Source organism: Schistocerca piceifrons, chromosome X, assembly GCF_021461385.2.
Source record: "Schistocerca piceifrons isolate TAMUIC-IGC-003096 chromosome X, iqSchPice1.1, whole genome shotgun sequence".
Taxonomy (NCBI): domain Eukaryota; kingdom Metazoa; phylum Arthropoda; class Insecta; order Orthoptera; family Acrididae; genus Schistocerca; species Schistocerca piceifrons.
In genome coordinates this window covers 169836222-169855094 of record NC_060149.1, presented here as the reverse complement: position 1 = coordinate 169855094, position 18873 = coordinate 169836222, and the positions used below count along the sequence as shown (strand labels likewise).

The 18873-nt window shown below is 37.6% G+C and overlaps 1 protein-coding gene across 1 annotated transcript in view; it reads left to right on the top strand.

Annotated features, from left to right (window-relative positions):
- Nucleotides 1-18873, top strand: part of LOC124723043 (E3 ubiquitin-protein ligase HERC2) — an 819840-nt gene that overhangs the window by 574596 nt on the left and 226371 nt on the right. The window contains exons 62-63 of the mRNA XM_047248222.1: nucleotides 3603-3779; nucleotides 11836-11985. Coding sequence (XP_047104178.1) covers nucleotides 3603-3779; nucleotides 11836-11985 — 327 coding nt within the window. The remainder of the gene's footprint in view (nucleotides 1-3602; nucleotides 3780-11835; nucleotides 11986-18873) is intronic.

The window sequence follows — 18873 nt, the reverse complement described above, 5'->3', positions numbered from 1 at the left end:
CCAGAACGGCGGCCCCAGTCAGGGTGTATGATCATGGTTCGCGTCCCGGCTCTTCTCTCTGGGCTTGAGTTTTTCCCTCTCCCACCTGTTTTCCAGGCTCATCTACATCTATCCCTGTGGTGTGTGCCCCGCCCGTGCCTTCGGCTGGATTTGGCACAAGGCCCAAAAGACTCAGTCCCTCCTGAGGCCCTATGCCGATGCTATCTTTCCATCCTTGCCGCATTTCCTAGCTCTGTCATAATCTATACCGATGGTTCGATGGTTGCTGGTCAGGTTGAGTATGGTTTTACTCTTGGGGAACAATGCTCATTGCTGAATGGCTGCAGTGTTTTCACTGCAGAGCTTGTCGCCATCTATCCGCTGCTGCTCAGGTGAGTCCTTCGTTATCGGTTGTGACTTCCTGAGCAACTTATGAGCTATCGACCAGTGTTTTTCTCGTTCTTGTCTGGTGATGGCTATCCAGGAGTCCCTCCATACTCTTGCCCATTGCGGCCGCTCCGTGGTCTTTGTGTGGACCCCGGATCATGTCGGCATCCTGGATAATGAACGGGTTGACACACTGGCCAAACAAGCTGTTGATGCACCGGCCCTGGAGATTGGCCGTTTGGAGAATGATCTCCAGTCAGTTTTGCGTCCTTGGTACCTGGAGTGATGAATGGCGCATTTTGCCTTCATCCAACAAACTTCTGGTCATCAAGGAGACTACCGGTGTGTGGCGCTCCTCCTTGCAGGCCTCTCGCAAGGGCTCACTTGTACTCTGCCGGCTACACATTGGCCACACCTGGCTGACGCACGGTTATTTATTGCACTGCGAGGACCCACCTCTCTGTCACTATGGTTCAGTGTTGACAGTGGTCCACATTTTGTTGGACTGTCCGCTTTTAACTGAACTCACGCAGACGTTTGTGCTGCCTGATATGCTCCCTGCACTTTTAAAGGATGATGCTGCAATGACAGGCTTAGTTTTGAGTTTTATTCGAGCAGTGGACTTTTATCGCTCAATTTGAGGGATTGTCTCTGTTGTGCATTGCGTCTGGCCTTTGGCCTACAGTTTTAAATTGGGATTTTTAGTGTCTCTCTTGGTGGTTGGCTTTGCCTTTCTTTGTTTCCATGGTCAGCCAACCACTGTAACACTGTGTGCTTTTAATTCCTCTTGTCTGGTCTTTGTCTGTGTCTTTCTTGTTCTGTGTCATCCCTTGTCATCTCTGTTGTTTGTTTTTCTTCCTTATGGGTGATTCATGATCGTGGAAAAAGGGAGCGATGGCCTTTGTAGTCTGGTCCCTTCAACCCTCCACAAACCGACCAACCAACCTTCTCCTGATCTTTCCTTCTAAAATTATAGTAGCCACCTCATTTCCCACTCCATTTTGGACAAGATTCATTACTCTTGTGGGGGGCGAAAGTGGGTGAGTGGTCCTACCTCCTTTGCCGTGATCCACATACAGTCTCTCATACTTTCTATACTTTTGTGGAGAATTCTGCTCTTGATGATTCTGTCTAAAATTCTGTAGGCAACTGTCACTCATTTATCCTGCCAAGTGCCATTTGGTCTGAAACGACACCCAATAGTGCCCAGCTGTATGATTTGGTTTACCCCCTGTGTTTCCATTGCACATTGTTTAGAAAAACATGGTGTGGCCCATTACTGTGCAGTGGAGTGGAAACAACCCACCCAGCCTTCTCGTGCAACAAGGTTGCAACATGCAGTGAAGTTGGTTAGGCTACCTTCACCTCACAATCTATTTGTGGGTGTATACCCTTAATGAATACATCAGTAGGATGAGATTTAGCCTCCTCAGTCAGCACCTCATTGTGTGTAGCATCCCATCCAAACATGCACGAGCAATGCTATGCAGTTTGTATTCAAACTGCAAAAGCTTCAAAATCTCCATTTGTCTTTTGCTGTAGTGTAAATAAACAGGCTGTGTAGTAACTGACTTTCTTTTAGCCTGAATAGTGCTATGCTAAACTGTTTGCCAGGACTTCAAATTTTACTGCATCTCGTAATGCATCAACAGATTATACCTGCTTGTGTGTGTTTCCTGGCAATTTTAGCTTTGTTACAAACAACAGGAACTCGTACAGCCAGGAACACACATTACTAATGTCACATATGTTTCTCAAAAATATGTGCATATTCCCATCAGGTTTTCAAAAAAGAAAGAAAGGGGAGGGGGGGGGGGGGGGTTATAAAGGTGACCACAGCTAAAATATTGATCACATGTGGAGGTAACATTTTGGCTTGGTGAGACGGAGATTCCTATTTTAATTTGTGTTGCTCAACAGTGAGACAACCAGTCACCACTACTTATGTCTAAACTTGACCTCTTCCTCACTAGTCACATCCATTCTAGGGACCTCCGTATCGGCCTCTCTAGGGTCCTCTAACATGATATTTCTGAGTGTGTTTCTTCTCTTTAGTACCTCTAGTTCTAAATTATGTAACTCATTCCTGTAGTCCTACATTTTTAGCCATCAGTCTATGTACTTGTTTCTGGGACGCCCTAAAGGGATCCATTGTATTGTCCTCTTCATTTAATAAACGAAACCATTTGGCTGGAAACAAGTGTGTCCTACATCTTAAACACTCTGTAGGAAAGTTGTAATGTTCTCATTTCGTTTTGCCAAAAAAGTAAAGATGAAAGGTACTGCAAGGAAGCTGCTTGCTGTGGTTGGTACAGGTACCACAGAACTAGCTGCAGAGGTCCCTGAGGAACTTGAAGTAGTCTGTGAAGCTTTGTGCTCAGCTTCACATGTTCACACTAGTTCCTTACTATGTTTCTGTCACTCTGTTTTTCTGAGGGTGAGTCTGTTAACGTGTTCAGCTATTGCATTGATAGAGTCCTCTCGGTCACCTCTTGTTCGCATTGACAACACTTTGAACAGTGGACGTTACATTTCAGATGTGTTACGACCCGTGGCTCTACCCTTCATTCGATCCCTGCGAAACCCTACATTTCAGCAGGATAATGCATGACCGCATGTTGCAGGTCCTGTACGGGCCTTTCTGGATACAGAAAATGTTCGACTGCTGGCCTGGCCACCACATTCTCCAGATCTCTCACCAACTGAAAATGACTGGTCAATGGTGGCCGAGCAACTGGCTCGTCACAATACGCCAATCACTACTCTTAATGAACTGTGGTATCATGTTGAAGCTGCACGGGCACCTGTACTTGTTTGACTCAATGCCCAGGCGTATCAAGGCCATTATTACGGCCAGAGGTGGTTGTTCTGAGTACTGATTTCTCAGGATCTATGCACCCAAATTGCGTGAAAATCTAATCACATGTCAGTTCTAGTATAATATATTTGTCCAATGAATACCCGTTTATCATCTGCATTTCTTCTTCATGTAGCAATTTTAATGGTCAGTAGTGTACTAATAAAAATGACTGTCAATGAGAGAGGCTACTGAGTGTGTTACAAATTGAACTAAGTTGAACAGCTCCTTAGTATGCTTCCTGCAGTGTTATCAGCAGCAATTTATATTGTACTGTTATATCGTTGTTGTACATCAGTGAACTACTGCATTTGTATTGATTTTTTCATAGACATTTTCTTTTTTATGACTACTTATATTGTTTCTCAATCCTTTACAGCAATGGGATTGGCATATGCAGATATTTGTGACATGCTACTGGAACTGTGTGTTACTGAATTGGAAGATGTAGCAAGTAACACATTTTCATTACATATGGCTCCAAAACCAGTTGTTCAAGAAAGCAGTCATCCATATATTGATGATGCTACACTTACTGGACATGTAAAGATACCAGGTATGTTGCTGCTATATTTTTCTGGCAATGTCCTAATTGTCAAGTAGTTTTGTAATAATTCCATTGAATTGTGCTCTCACAGTGTGTATCTACACATACAACACTACTCTGCAATTCAAATCCAAGTGCTTGGCAAATTGTTCATCGAACCACTTTCAGACTATTTCTCAATTGTTGCACTCTTGAATAGGACATGGGAAAAGTGAACACGTAAATCTTTCTGTGTGAACTCTGATTTCTCTTATTTTATTATGATGATCATTTCTCCCTGTGTGGGTGTGAGATAGCAAAATATTTTCGCATTCAGAGGAGAAAGTTGGTGATTGAAATTTTGTGAAAAGATCTCACTGCAACGAGAAACGCCTTTGTTTTAGTGATTGCCACCCCAGTTTGTGAATCATATCTGTCCTCGGCCGGGTCCGCATTGGCCATACGTGGCTAAAGCATGGTTACCTACTCCATCACGAGGACCCACTTCAGCGTCGCTGTGGCTCCCAAATGACAGTCGTCCACCTATTGTTGGACTGCCCACTTTTGGCTGCCCTGTGACAGACTTTTAACTTTCCCAGCACCCTGCCTTCGGTGTTGGGAGGCAATGCCTCCACAGCAGCTTTAGATTATGTTTTATCCATGAGAGTGGATTTTATACTTCTATCTAGGTTTTACCACATGTATTTTCTCCCTCTGTGTCCTCCACCCTAGTGCTTTTAGGGCGGAAGTTTTAATGTATTGCAGAGTGGCTGGCTTTCCCTTTTTATTCTGTAATCTGCTTTCATGTTTTACTTTCTTCTGTTTCTAGTGTCTCTCTGTTGTTTTCTTGTCCTCTTTTGTTCCTTTTAGTGTTCCCTTCGTTCTTGTGGCTTTTCCTTTCTTTCCGTTTTGTGTTATAAGTTTCGTCCATTTTATGCCCACACTTATGGCATTGTTTTATTATTACCAAGGGACTGATAACCTTGTAGTTTGGTCCCTTCTCCCACCTCTAAACCAACCAACCAACCATATCTGTGACACTCGTCCCCCTATTTCACAATAATACAAAATGAGCTACTCTTCTGTGAACTTTTTCAATGCCCTTTGTCAAACTTGTCTAGTAAGGATCCCATGCTATGCAAAAATACTCAAGAAGATGATGGAGAAGTGTAGTGTAGGCAGTCTCTTTTGTAGATTTGTTGGATCTTCTATGTGCTTGGTCAATAAAACAGTCTTTTGCTCGCCTTCCGTACAACATTTTTATGTAATGGTTCAAGTGTAATTAATGTAATTTATTGTATGACAGAAATTTAATGGATTCTTTTTGAGAGATACTTGTTAGTGTTCATTGTGCCAGATCCATTTTGTTCCTTCACAGTTTGTGAAACGGTTCAGTTATGGATGCTGCTTGTGGAATGAATTTTCTGTAGTAATTGATTTGACCTACAACAGCATATAATTACTTGAGAACATTGGGAGATGGAAGATATTTAATTGCTTCAAAGTGTTACAGTGTTGGTCTGGTACCTTGTTGTGGCAGAATGTGTCCTAAGTATTGGGCTTCCTGTTGCAAAAATATGCACTTTTCCTTGTTATGTTTTACATTGGCTGCTTGTAAAATCTAAAATATACATTTCTAATTCCATAATAGCTCTTCAGGAGTTCACCAAGAGATTTTATCCAGGTGGTTCATGAACTTACAAGTTTTCATAATTAATGTTCTAAGTATCACTGGAACAGGCTTGCTGTAATGTTAATCCCAAATAGAAATATTTGTATTGATGAAGTCTAAATGGAGTATTTATGAGACATATCTTTCTGTTTCCTCATCCAATCATGTTTGTAAGTAGGTCTCATTTAAATTTAATTTTGCAAAGTATACCCCACAAACTAATTTAGACATTAATTCTTTCAGTTTCGGAATTGATATGAATCTGTTATTGATTTCAAATTGACTGTTGCCTTAAAATCACTGCAAATTCTCAGTGTTTCATTAGGTTTTGGTACCACCAAGATTGGCAGTGATTGGCATAGCCCATTGGCTACTCGTAATTGATTCTATAATGCTACTGTGTTGCAGGCAATCTAGTTCTTGTTTCACCTCGTCCTCTAATGAAAATGGAATATTGTATGCTTTACAGAGTTTTTGCAAAGCATTTGACATCAACTTGATGTATTATTTGTACTTTTTAATGCTAGATGTTGCTTCAGAAGAAATGATACCATTGTTGGGCAATAGCTTTTACAACTCTTCATTAGGGACATCAGTGTGAATCTGATTCACACCTTCATGGATTGTGAAGTCAAGTTTATCGAATAAATTAAGACGCAGTAAACTTGTTGCTCTGTGCAAATTTAGTACTACAATTTTGGCCTGTTTTGTAAATTGCTTATGTGCAATACCTGTTATGAACTGATGTGTGATGGGTATTTGTTGCCAGTGTAGCTAAATAGTGAATTTTATAATTCAGTTAGTTTTGGTAATTCCTATTTTTTGTATACCTACAGATTAATTAAAGAAACTGAATAACTTTGTCAATAAGAGACTTTAATAGTAGTTTATTTACTCTGGGTGTCACAGATGAAGCCTTATCATTAGCTGAAAAGACTTTTTTTCCCCCATCAGATTTTATTTCTTTGCACATGTTTGCTTTGAACATAATTTGCAGAACCAGTATTTTTATTATGAGTTGCATTCATGTGTTTTAGTGCTATATTGCTTTGTGTTGCACGCTTAAGATTTATGAGCTTTCTTTTTGCAGCACTTGCATTATACATTTCTGGAGAAATAGTCTTCGCACTTGGGATTAATAGTACAGTGTGCACATGATCATAATTTAACCCTATGAGATCTGTTTATGAGATGATGATGTCTGTTTGTACTTTGTGGCAGTCTTGCAAGGTTGTGCTCACGTCCTGTGCATGCAGATTGTTTTCGACTCATCATGAAAACACTAGCATCATTGAACTGACATGCATCAGTCGAGGCAAGCATTTGTTCATGCACCCAGTTTAAAGGCAGACGTTGCTGCAATGATGGGTTAGTCAAACTAAGAAAGACTTTAGAGTAAATTTCTTTATTTCCATATATGATCACAAATTTGTTAGGTCCTCAGACTGCCAGTTTCATTCAGCGCTGACAATCTTCAGATCTGAAGCAAAACATGGGAAAAACACTAATACGACCAGTGAATTGTCTACAGCTTAAAACGATAAAACAGGCATAATGAAAACTATTACTGATGTACCTGTGAAAATTATGTGCATTATATATAATGATGCATACCTGTTTTAAGAACATATCCTAATATAATGGATCCATAGTGGTATTGTCCATCCAAAGAGAACTTCATTGTATTATGTTGAGCATATTACTCTCATGTTTTCTTGTCAATTCTCTGTGTATGCAGTATATTTCATTAACTAGATAATCCTGTTAATTGAGTGGAGCAGTGTTTTATCATTCTTTTCTTGGAATGGCTTGTCCTCTAACCTCTGTTTTGCTTATGCGGCATTCTGACAGGCACACCAACAAAGGATGCTGATTACTCACTATGGTCTGTTTTCATTCATTTGGCATCTTTATTCTTTTTATATTATTCTGTGTACTGTTTAAGCTTGTTCTTATGTATATCATTATATCTTTATCTGAAATTAGCCACCGGAGCATTTCAAAATTATTGCCACTTAACTATTTCCTTTTTAAGAATCTAACTTTTGTCATGTTTTTAATTTATTGCATTTTATTACTATAATGATGTACACACCAGGTAAACCCATTACAGACTTTACTCATTGTATTCTTCTTTTTATTCCATATCGTACAATTATATGATTGAAAAATATGTGTATGCATACAGTAGTGACATATAACGATCTTAGAACACAAACATTTTGTGGCTACTGTACAGCAGTTTGTTATGAATAGTGGCACTGTTAACAAGGTGACTGTAGTATATACCATATTTTAGATATATGTGATGATGCTAAGCTGATTTTGTGTTTATCTTTGCCACTACCATTCCAGTATATTAGGACATGTTTTTAAAACAGGTTTACCTCATAATATTTAAAGTGCATAATTTTCACATATGTGTCAGTGACACTTTTCATTATGGCCTACTTTATTGTTTTAAACTGTAGGGAATCTGCTAGTTGTAATTATGCTTTTCCCATGTTTGGCTACGGATGTGAAGATGGTCATTGCTGACCGAAACTGGTAGTCTGAGGACCTAACGAATTTTTGATCACAACTTTCTCAATCACCATTCTTAATTTGTGACCCTGTTGCAGCTTGTAAGAAAAACTTTCTTTAATTTACATCAGGAGAGTTCATTATGAGCATGTAATAAATGAGAGTATCAATGTAAAACTTTTCACATTTCTAATTTTTGCATAGCAATTTGCAATCTGTAGTGAGCCGCTCTAATTGTAATACCTACTCTTTCTAACTTTGATTGGATTTTTTTAAAACACTGGAAAAATTTATGTCTGGCTGCTGCTATGTGCACATGAGCTTTAAAATAAGATTATAGCTTATCTTTAATTTCTCTATTGCATCTCAAATTTAAAAATTTATATGCCAATTTGAACAAGAAGTTTAGCTTCAACTGAACATCACATGATAATTTGTGAGTAATGAAATGTCATTCCAGTCTTGATACATAGCTTGGCCAGGATTCTGTCTTCTGATAGAAAGCCAGAAATGGTGGTGGTGGTATGATAAAATTTTGTAGAACATTTTCAGTTCTTGTTTTATAGCATGGTTTTGTAGCATCAACAGCAGTGTGGACTGCAATAAGTCTGACTGAACCATTTCTGAGACATGAAATGTGAACAGTACAAAAAATTCTGAAATATCTTACTGGAAAGAAAATGGGGTTAGCACAGTATACAGAATATACAGAATGCTACTCTATGGTGAATCTGTTGCATTGCCAGAGAAGTTTCACTTTCACTGTTTATCTCATTGCCAGATATTTACTCTCTTGTCCTTGTCACCAGGTTTTTATATGTTCCATTTTTTCCCCATAACCATGTTTTTACTGGCAGTCTCTTTTCCTCATTGCCAAGTTTTTATATTATATTCAGCAAAGATACTTGGTGTCAAACGTAAGTAGGTGGTAGGAAAGGATACCTTTACCACCAAAAGTAGTTGCTATTATGAGGTGGCATGTTTGCACGCAGCAACTATGCAGCCTTGTCACAGGGCCAAATATGGTTAGGCAACAGATATACAAAAATACAGGGTGTTTACATGAAACTTCTAGGGATGGTAGATTGCATCCTGGGGAATAACTGTTGTCAGAGACTAAATATTCACTGGTGCTTTCTGACAACTTCTTATTTTTGCCTCATAATATTTAAAGTGCATAATTTTCACATATGTGTCAGTGACACTTTTCATTATGGCCTACTTTATTGTTTTAAACTGTAGGGAATCTGCTAGTTTGCATCTTTTTATCACATTCTCCAGCCCTGATGAGATGTCACAAGACTAGCAGGGTCTACTAAATAGATGTGTGGCATCTGCATGCTACCCAAGTAAATTGATAGAGTGATTTTTGACATGAAAACCTTAATAAGAATGAGTGTCTCTAAGTGGAGAAAGATATTTTATAAATTAAATTTTGCTCAGCATGCCCACTTTCATGCAGAGCAAATGACTGGATTATAGGCAGCCATATGGCAACACAGATTAGGAACAGTTTACAATAATTTATTAAAAGAGATATTACACTACTTAAATTTATTATGTGTGGCAGTAGTTTAAAGTTCACATTCACTGCTCTGTCTTTAACTCTAGTCTAATCCTGAATCCAGTGAATGATAACTACAATCTCTTGTAGAATATCCAGTTTGGCTGTTCTTGGCAGTGACTATAGACATGGTTCTGATGCAGTCTTGAATTGCTATTGATACTCCAGATACTGTTGATGATACTGACTTGAATGGAGCCATGTGTCAGCTTATATCTATGTTTGTCAGATTTACGTCCACTTTGCAACTATTTGAGTGAAATGGCAGAAGCATTAATAGTACGTTTTGTGTGTGCCCTCTGTGGTTCATAACTATGTTGCATCTCTGGAGGCTCGCTTTGCCGCAGAGCACCCTCTCTGTGTGGCTATCTCTCATATCTTGTTGTGAACACAGCACTCACCATTCCCCCATACTATTCTGAACTGGTAACTAGAAGTTTCCAGTTTGTAAGACCATTGAAGGAATTCTTAAAATGTAGCTGTTTCACAGTTGATATTTTGGTACACCATACTGATGTAGTTACAGTAGCTTTATGTACATTTCCTCTTTGCTGGCATCAGTGCCTTGGTACTTTGTCGGAAAAAAATGTTAAGATTAGTGATTTATTGATGGGTAATGATTAAAGTATCTTACCCAACCTGCTGCTTGTGAAACAATGTTCATCCACCAGAGCTTTTGTGCCTTTATTTGTGAGATAACCTTGTATTACTTTTTCCCCAATGCAAAGTACTTTTTACATTATCAACACATTTAGAAAAGTCAATAAAATCTGGTACTTTATTTGATCAAGTTTAGCCATTGATTGTTTTAGTGATGTATGTATGTCGTACATGTGCTATCTTTATTTCCAGTGTGTGTATTCTATATGTGTGTTACTTTTTGGTGCTCATTTATGGAAACAAACTTAAAAAAGAGAGATTTAAAGTTATTCATGAAATCAAGAACTCACTTTAGGATTTCAGTATTTTGATCTCATTACTTGATACTTTTTCTTCTTCATTTAGTTTCATCCTACTTTATTATAAATATTTTAACAGACTCAAAATTGGTATCCTCCATTATATAGTAAGACACATTTGTTCTTCAGAGTTTGAACTGCATAACTGTAATGAAATTCAGTTATTTTTGAACAGTTTGTTATAAACAATACAAATGTTCGAAATTAACTAACAGCATCAACAATAAATTGTAAGTGAAACACATCATAGAATATCTTCATTAACATTTCAAGTTCACAGAGTCATTTGTGAAAATTGCCAACAGGGAGAAGGGAGAAAATGTGTAACTACCATTGTCTTCTGGCAGTTCTTGAAGTAAATAAGCCTGAGGATTCATCCAAAATACAAAGAAAGGGTTTTCGATATAGCACTGAAGAAGGAGAAAGATACAACAATTAGAATATTTCTCTCTCTCTCTTATCAATACAGATATCATCTCAAGACATTTTTCACATGATTGATCATCTTTCAATGTTGGTGGATCACAAATCTTTTCTGTTATGTCCATTTGTAATTTTAGGTAGATATTAATAAGTGTTGTAAGACGAACAACTGTATTTATTTTCAATCTGTTACTGCCTGTAATATAATATTCTACAGTCATCATAATGACATGCAGTTGTGATTCATACATTGTTAACAAAATGAACTGAAAAGGAATTGTATCATTTATTCAGTGAGCACAATTTTTAAAGAAATTACTTGGAAATCACTGTTATGATCATTGAACAGAAAATGAGCACTGTTTTTTCATGTCAAGTTTGCGATAGTCTTCCAGTAATAAAAAATGTGACAGGTGTACTTCTTTCAGGTCTAAGTCGAAAGGCTTCTGCTGAGCACTTGTTATCTTTATTTGCTGTAAGAATTACTTGCGGCAATAACAGGGCTGTAATTTAGTATATCCATCTGTACCCATCATACTATGGCATAATAGTGTGTGTGTGTGTGTGTGTGTGTGTGTGTGTGTGTGTGTGTGTGTGTGTGAGTGAGAGAGAGAGAGAGAGAGAGAGAGAGAGAGAGAGAGAGAGAGAGAGGAGAAGGGGGGGGGGGGCATATCACTATGTCAAGAATAGTTATTTTGTCTGCTACAAAGTTTTTTTTTTAATCACGCTGCTTTCTTTTGGGTTATTCATTTTGTGTGGACTAAAATATAAATAACTGATCAAATTCATGGTGCTTCTTTTATATTCACATGGCTAAATGATCTCCAATCAAAAAACGAACTTCTCATTTTTAAGAAAATCATTTCACAGTCTTCCTTTGCATGTTTGTGTGCTTTTTTTTTTCCATGTTCACAAACTATCCTAATGTTGTACTTGTCTTTAAAGGTGCCAAAGGCCTGCGTGTGGAATTTGACAGAAAGTGTTCCACAGAAAGAAGACATGATCCTCTAACAATAATGGATGGAACTGGAAAGACAGTTGCAGTACGCTCAGGACGCGAATGGAGCGACTGGTCACCAGAAATTAGAATAACAGGTGATCATTTGTTGGTTAGGTAACATCCCTTAACCTTAGGGGTGGTTGAGAAGGGAGTAAGACAGGGTTGAGCCCTATGACTGATGTTATTCATTCTGTATATTGAGCAAGCAGTAATTTTTTTTTTTTTTTATCTTACAGCTCAAAATATGTATTTAACATGCATGGGCAATTTTATAATAATTACATTTAGATTATTGATACACAATATAAATAGATTACATGCTATTAAGTAAAAGATCATTTAAGTATATTTAACATAGCATTCCTGAGGTCAAATCATGTCAGCACCATACTGTATGGGCACTTCAATTTAAGCCATTTTTTAACTCATTTTTAAAAATTCTACCAGAAAGCTGTTTCAGGTTGTTTGGCAGGGAATTATAAAATATTGCTCCCTTAATGAATGGGGTATTTTTTGTTAGATTCAATCGTCTGCTCACCATATGAAAGTCTGATTTGTGTCTTGTATTGTGATCATGGATTTCTATATTCCTGTTTGTCACTTTTTTGTCTTTTTCCACTAATAATATTGATTGAAACATATATACTGCATAGATAGTCATAATAGTAAACTTAATAAACAGGTTTTTGCATGAAGTTCTTGGTCTTACTCTTGCCATAGTTCTTATTACTCTTTTCTGCAATACAAATACTCTTCTTATATTGTAGTGGCTACACCCGCCCCACAATACAATTCCGTAAGATAGATGGGGATACACCAACCCAAAATACGCTATTTTTATTGTTTCGATATCTAAATATTGAACTAATCTCCTTAGTAAATACAGACTAGATGTTATTTTACAACAGACATGACCTATTTGCTGATTCCACGAAAGTCTGTCATCTATATAAACCTCCAGAAATTTACATTCTGAACAGGTATTTTCCTGAATGTCCTCATTTATAACAGGATTTTTATTTGAGCCACTTGTCTTAAAATAAATTAAATTATTTTTGTTAATATTGACCCTCAGGTTTTCTTTTTCAAAATGTGTTTGGGCTTTTTCAACAAAATTCTGTACCACTGAATTTAGGTCATCATTACTACGTGCCCAGCAAACCCCAGAGGTGTCATCAGCATACATAGTAATACGATGACTGGTGTCTAATACTTTTGGGAAATCATTTACGTAGCAAATAAACAAGAAGGGGCCCAAGATAGAGCCTTGTGGCACACCAAAATTTATTTCTTATCTTTGATCTTCTTTTTTCGATTACCTCTCCATTATCATACACAACTTCTGTGCATTGTTGTCTACCTTTAAGGTAAGATTCTATTAAAAGCAACAGTTTCCCACTGACACCATTACAAGCAAGTTTACTTAAAAGAGAGCCATGATGGACTCTGTCGAACGCTTTGGAAAGATCTAAAAACACTCCTGCCGTTTCGTAACCCTCATTTATTTTCTCCATCAGACAGTGTACAAATTGTACTGCTGCAGATAGCATTTTTTCAGTAGAGAAGGAGAAAATTCATCCCATCCATCTGATCTTCTATTTTTTAGGCTGTCAATTATCTGTGTTACGTCCTTGATGGTTACTGTAGGTAGCTTACAAGAGTCCCGTTCCATTTCCTTATCATATTTAAACTGCCTCTACTGTTTCATGCAAGTATCATTTTCAATAGCATCTATAAAGTAATCATTAAATATATTGCTAACTATATAAGGATGAGAAAAATTATCATTATGTATACTTAACTCTATATTATTAATTTTAGTTTTTGAATCAGTGTTCCTCATATCATTAACTACTGCCCAGCACGACTTTGAGACACAGTCAGAATTTCTGATCTGTTTACTAATATGTTCTACTTTCCTTCTCCTTACTTCCTTGCGATACTCATATTTATATTTTTTATAATCCTCTTTATATGAATCAAGACTGATTTCTCTGTGTAGCTTATACATATACTCCATTCCTTCTTTGATTCTTTTCGTTTTTTTCATCCAGTTTTACACGTTTGACTACTGGAGGTTTATTTTTATTTACATTGATCTTCTTTGTCGGGATAGTAATATCTATATATCTAGTTAAAATTTTTACAAATACTTCCCATTTGCTGTCAGCTCCCCTTTCTCTATAAACTGATTCCCAAGATTCTTGACCCAAAGTTTTCTTTAGCAAGGTGGTGATGTATTCAGAAAATAATCTGCTAGTCTCATATTTTTTGTTTTGTTTAAGTTTATTAAGACAACCACTCACTAATAATTGTCCTAGATGATCAGATATGTGCCCGTTTACAGTCTGTGCCGACACAACATTTTCATAATTGGTCATTACATGATCTATGGAACTGCTGCTTGACTCAGTTATTCTAGTGGGCACATGACCAAGTAGATCTTTAATATCGTAGGATCGTATGCAGTCTTGTAAACCTTTGCATTCCTGGCTGTCGCTTAGTGTGTTTATATTAAAGTCTCCTAACATTATAATATTTACTGTATTGCCACCCTTGCTTAGCTTCCCCAATACACTATCCAGTGCTTCCAGGAAAACCTCGACATTACCAGAAGGGGCTCGATATATACCTACCACAATAAGTGGGATGGATACAATCATTAACTTAATTATCACCACTTCAAAATCTTTCTCAATAAAATAATCATTAACCCATGATACTTTTTCTACAGAACTTATTAGGTTACACTTCCTTACGTAAGTAGCAACACCCCCTCCTTTATGTTCTGTTCTATAGAAAAACGATGTAAGATTATACTCCTGTAACTTATAATACTGAATATTATGGTTAGCTTTTTGATGCTCTGTAACCACGATTACATGTGGAGCTAGATCTGTAACTAAGGCCTCAAATACATCGATTTTGTTACCCAAGCCCTCAACATTATAATGTAAAAATGATACATTAGTACAGTCATGAGAGGATATACCCTTGTCAAGATTAGTATTATCACACAAATTGATAGTTTCTAAATTAGGAACACTGAGGGACTTTGTTATCCTAAAAAATCAACAGTCTTGACATTGCAGTGAGGAATTATTACGGTTTGCTTGCTCTGCAGGCATATATAATTATCACTTCCGTCTTTCATGTGTATGACATCTGAGGTACAAGGTAGCAGATTTGAATTATTGCTTTTTGTTTCCTGAATAGCTCTGTTGATGTCAGTTGCTAGAGTATTCTTACCCAGACGATTAAGATGTTGTCCATGTACAGTGAAGCTGCTTCTTTGATAACTGTTAAGGTCCAGCAGTCTCACATTTTTTAACTTGGAGCAGAAATGTTTTAATTTTTTTTTTTTTTGTAGATCGGATTTCTCGGTTCTGCCAGTCAGGCAGATCAAATCTCACCGGAATATTTGACACGATCACATTTGTATGGGACAACATCATTAACATAACAATCAACTTTTTAATAAATGAACTGGCCTCATCGCAATACACGTCGTTTGAACCTGCTATAATAACAACGACATCACTATCTGTAAAATCGGGGCAGTCATTGCTTACAGAGCTTTTTAAATCAACAAACTTCGCCCCAGGTTTAATAACAGATGAAATTCGCACGTTTTCTGTGGTCGAGTTAGACATACAATCTGAAATATTGCGTGCATGACTATCTCCGTAAATTTTAACATTAGTTTTACACTGAAATTGAGCTTGTTTAACCTTAGGACTGTTTTTTGTAGTTTTGGTGACACTACTTGAAGTTGCACTTTCACACATGGTTTTCAATTCTTGTTGCTGTTTTGTTTGATGTATTTCACCCACACCAGACAGTTTTTCACATATTAACCTAGCATTTTCTTCCTTTAAACATAGTATTTCAGTTTTTAATGCCTGAATGTTATTTTGTAGTAATTTCATAATTTCATTTTTGGAGTCCACTATACTTACAAGATCGGCCGTTTCATTACGTAAACAAGCTTGACACATCCACGGAAAATCCTCACTGATGTATTTTAAGTTTATTTTCGCGCACTTTTCGTGTAACCAATAGTTGCACTTGACGCATCAAATACCTATCATCACTCGCTTTTCACATTCTTTACATGACGAACTGCTTATTTTTTGCCTTTTGGGCGAGAGCACAGTGCCACTACACTTTTCTATCGGCACCATGATATGAAACAAAATAAAAATTTGGAGTAGAAATTAAAGTCCAGGGAGAAGAAATAAAAACTTTGTGGTTTGCCAGTGACATTGTAATTCTGTCAGACACAGCAAAGGACTTGGAAGAGCAGTTAACTGAATGCACAGTATCTTGAAAGGAGGATGTAAGATGAACATCAACAAAAGCAAAGTGAGAGCAATGGAATGTGGTTGAAGTAAATCAGGTGATGCTGGGGGAATTAGATTAGGGAACGGGACACTTAGACCAGTAAATAAGTTGTGCTATTTGGGAAGCAAAATAACAGATGATGGTTGAAGTAGGGAGGATATAAAATGTAGACTGGCAATGACAATAATAGCATTTCCAAAGCAGAGAAATTTGTAAACATCGAGTATAAATTTAAGTGTCAGGAAGTCCTTTCTGAAAGTATTTGTATGGAGTGTATAGAAGTGAAACATGGACGATAAACAGTTTAGACTAGAAGAGAATAAAATCTTTTGAAATGTGGTGCTACAGAAGAATGCTGCAAATCAAAGGATAAGTTTAAACAATCAATAAGAGAACTGCTATTAGAAATTCCTTCATATTCAATCAGAGAATTTCTTTCAAACGAAAATAACTGAAGCAAACAGATATAGTACACTAAAAGAAAAATGTACACAGGTATAGAGAAAAAGAAAAAGTAAAATTTGTTCACTTTCTAACAGTATTGTTTTATCTAAAGATTTTGTTTTTCTACAGTATTATTGCTGTTAAATTTTTTTTATAAATGTAAACAAAATGTGTGTGTGTGTGTGTGTGTGTGTGTGTGTGTGTGTGTGAGAGAGAGAGAGAGAGAGAGAGAGAGAGAGAGAGAGAGAGAGAGACATCTTGTTTGAGAATATTAGCTCATGCAGAAAGTTATAGTGAAATATTCTGTTTACCATGACCGTACCACTTCAATTTTGTCCATGTACAAAAAGCATCACTACAAGTTAATGCTCAGAAAAAAATCCTGGGTCATGTGGGCTCTGAGCCTTATACCTTTGTATTTGGACTTCATAAATCTATCTAATTTAGTTTGTAGTGAACACATGAAATAATATGAATTTTTCAGAAAGTTTTTTCAAAGAGGAAATGTTATAGAAAAAAATATTCTCTCTCCCCTGTGTAACATATTGTCTTATCTCGTGTGACTACACATTAAAATGGCTTTTAATGGCTGTGTCATAATCTCATCTCTAGACTCCCAACACTCAGGATACCCTTCCTTTTCTTATTAATTTCTCCACGTGCTCTGCTCCTATTTGTTTAATTAATGTAAACCATTCCAGTTGCTCTGTAGAACTTTATTTAGTCCACGACCAGTTTTGGTTTTTATATTAAGCAATTTTCAGGTGGTTCTGAAAACTGTCATAAATATGATAGATATATACACAGTAGGATGGTCCTTATATGGGATTACATAAAAATGTCAAGTGATTTGAGTGTGCCCCCTTTATTTTTTTACTTTTGGCATGTTTTGATAATGTGCTAGGTTTCTTTACAATTAATTAATATTAGCCCATGCCACAATAGACTTAAACATCAAAATAAGACTTGAATACAAAAAAATTGTGTATTTTTCTATTGGCTTAAACATTTAGAGCCATCCTAAATTCACTGATCAGCCACAATATCATGACCAGTGACCACCTATTGGTATAAACCTGTCCAGGTGACAGCATTGTCACTGGAAAGGAATGATTGCTAGTCATACACATGCCCAGTGCTTGTAGTATAAGTGAGCGTACTGTCCATGTGTAGAACGAGGAAGTTACGTTATCTGTCTGGGTTTGACTGAGGGCAGATTATGATGACCCAGAGGCTCGGCATGAGCATTTCAGAAACTGTACAACATGTCAAGTGTTCAAGGAGTACTGTGGTGTCTCCAACAAGTAGCAAAACCAAGGTTAAACCGTGTCCAGGTGTCATGAGGTTGGACGGCCACCCCTCATTACAGCTGTCGGACGTTGTAGGCAGGGCAGACTGTAAAACAGGACAGGCAAGAAACTGTATTGGAACTAACATCAGACTTTAATACTGCGTGAGTACAGGTGCGTCTGAAAACACAGTGCACCAAACACACCTAACATGGGTCTCTGCAGCCAACAACCCATGCATGTGCCAATGTTAACACCGCATCATCAGCAACTGCGAATGAAATGGGCACGTTACCATTGGCACTGGACGCTGGCGCAGTGACAGAACATTGCCTGGTCTGATGAATTCCAATACCTTCTTCTTCCTGCTGATGAGAGGGCAATAATTCATCATCTGTGAGGGGATCAGCTCCTTGACATATGTACTGTGGTATGGAGACAAGCTGGCAGCGGATCCACTATGTTCTGGATAATACTCATGTGGGCATGCATGGGTCCAATGGAGCTTGTGCAAAGCACCATGATGGCCAAGGAGTATCATAGACTAGTTGAAGACCACATAAACCCCTTTATGATGACTGTGTTTCCTGACAGCAGTGGCACTTTTCAGCAAGATAATGCACAATGTCACAAGGCAGGAGTGTGATGGAGTGGTTCGAGGAACACAGTGGCAAGTTCCAATTTATGTGCTGGCCCCTAAACTCACCAGATCTGAACCCACTCAGACACATCTGGGATGTGATTGAATGCAGTGTCAGAGCTCATCAACCCCCCCCCCCCCCCCCGCCCCCCCCCCTGCTCTTCCATGCCACAATGCATTGCCGTGGTTATCCATTCCAAAGGTGGATATACAAGCTATTAGGTAGGTGTTTGTAATGTTCTGGCTAATCAGTGTACAAGATGTGA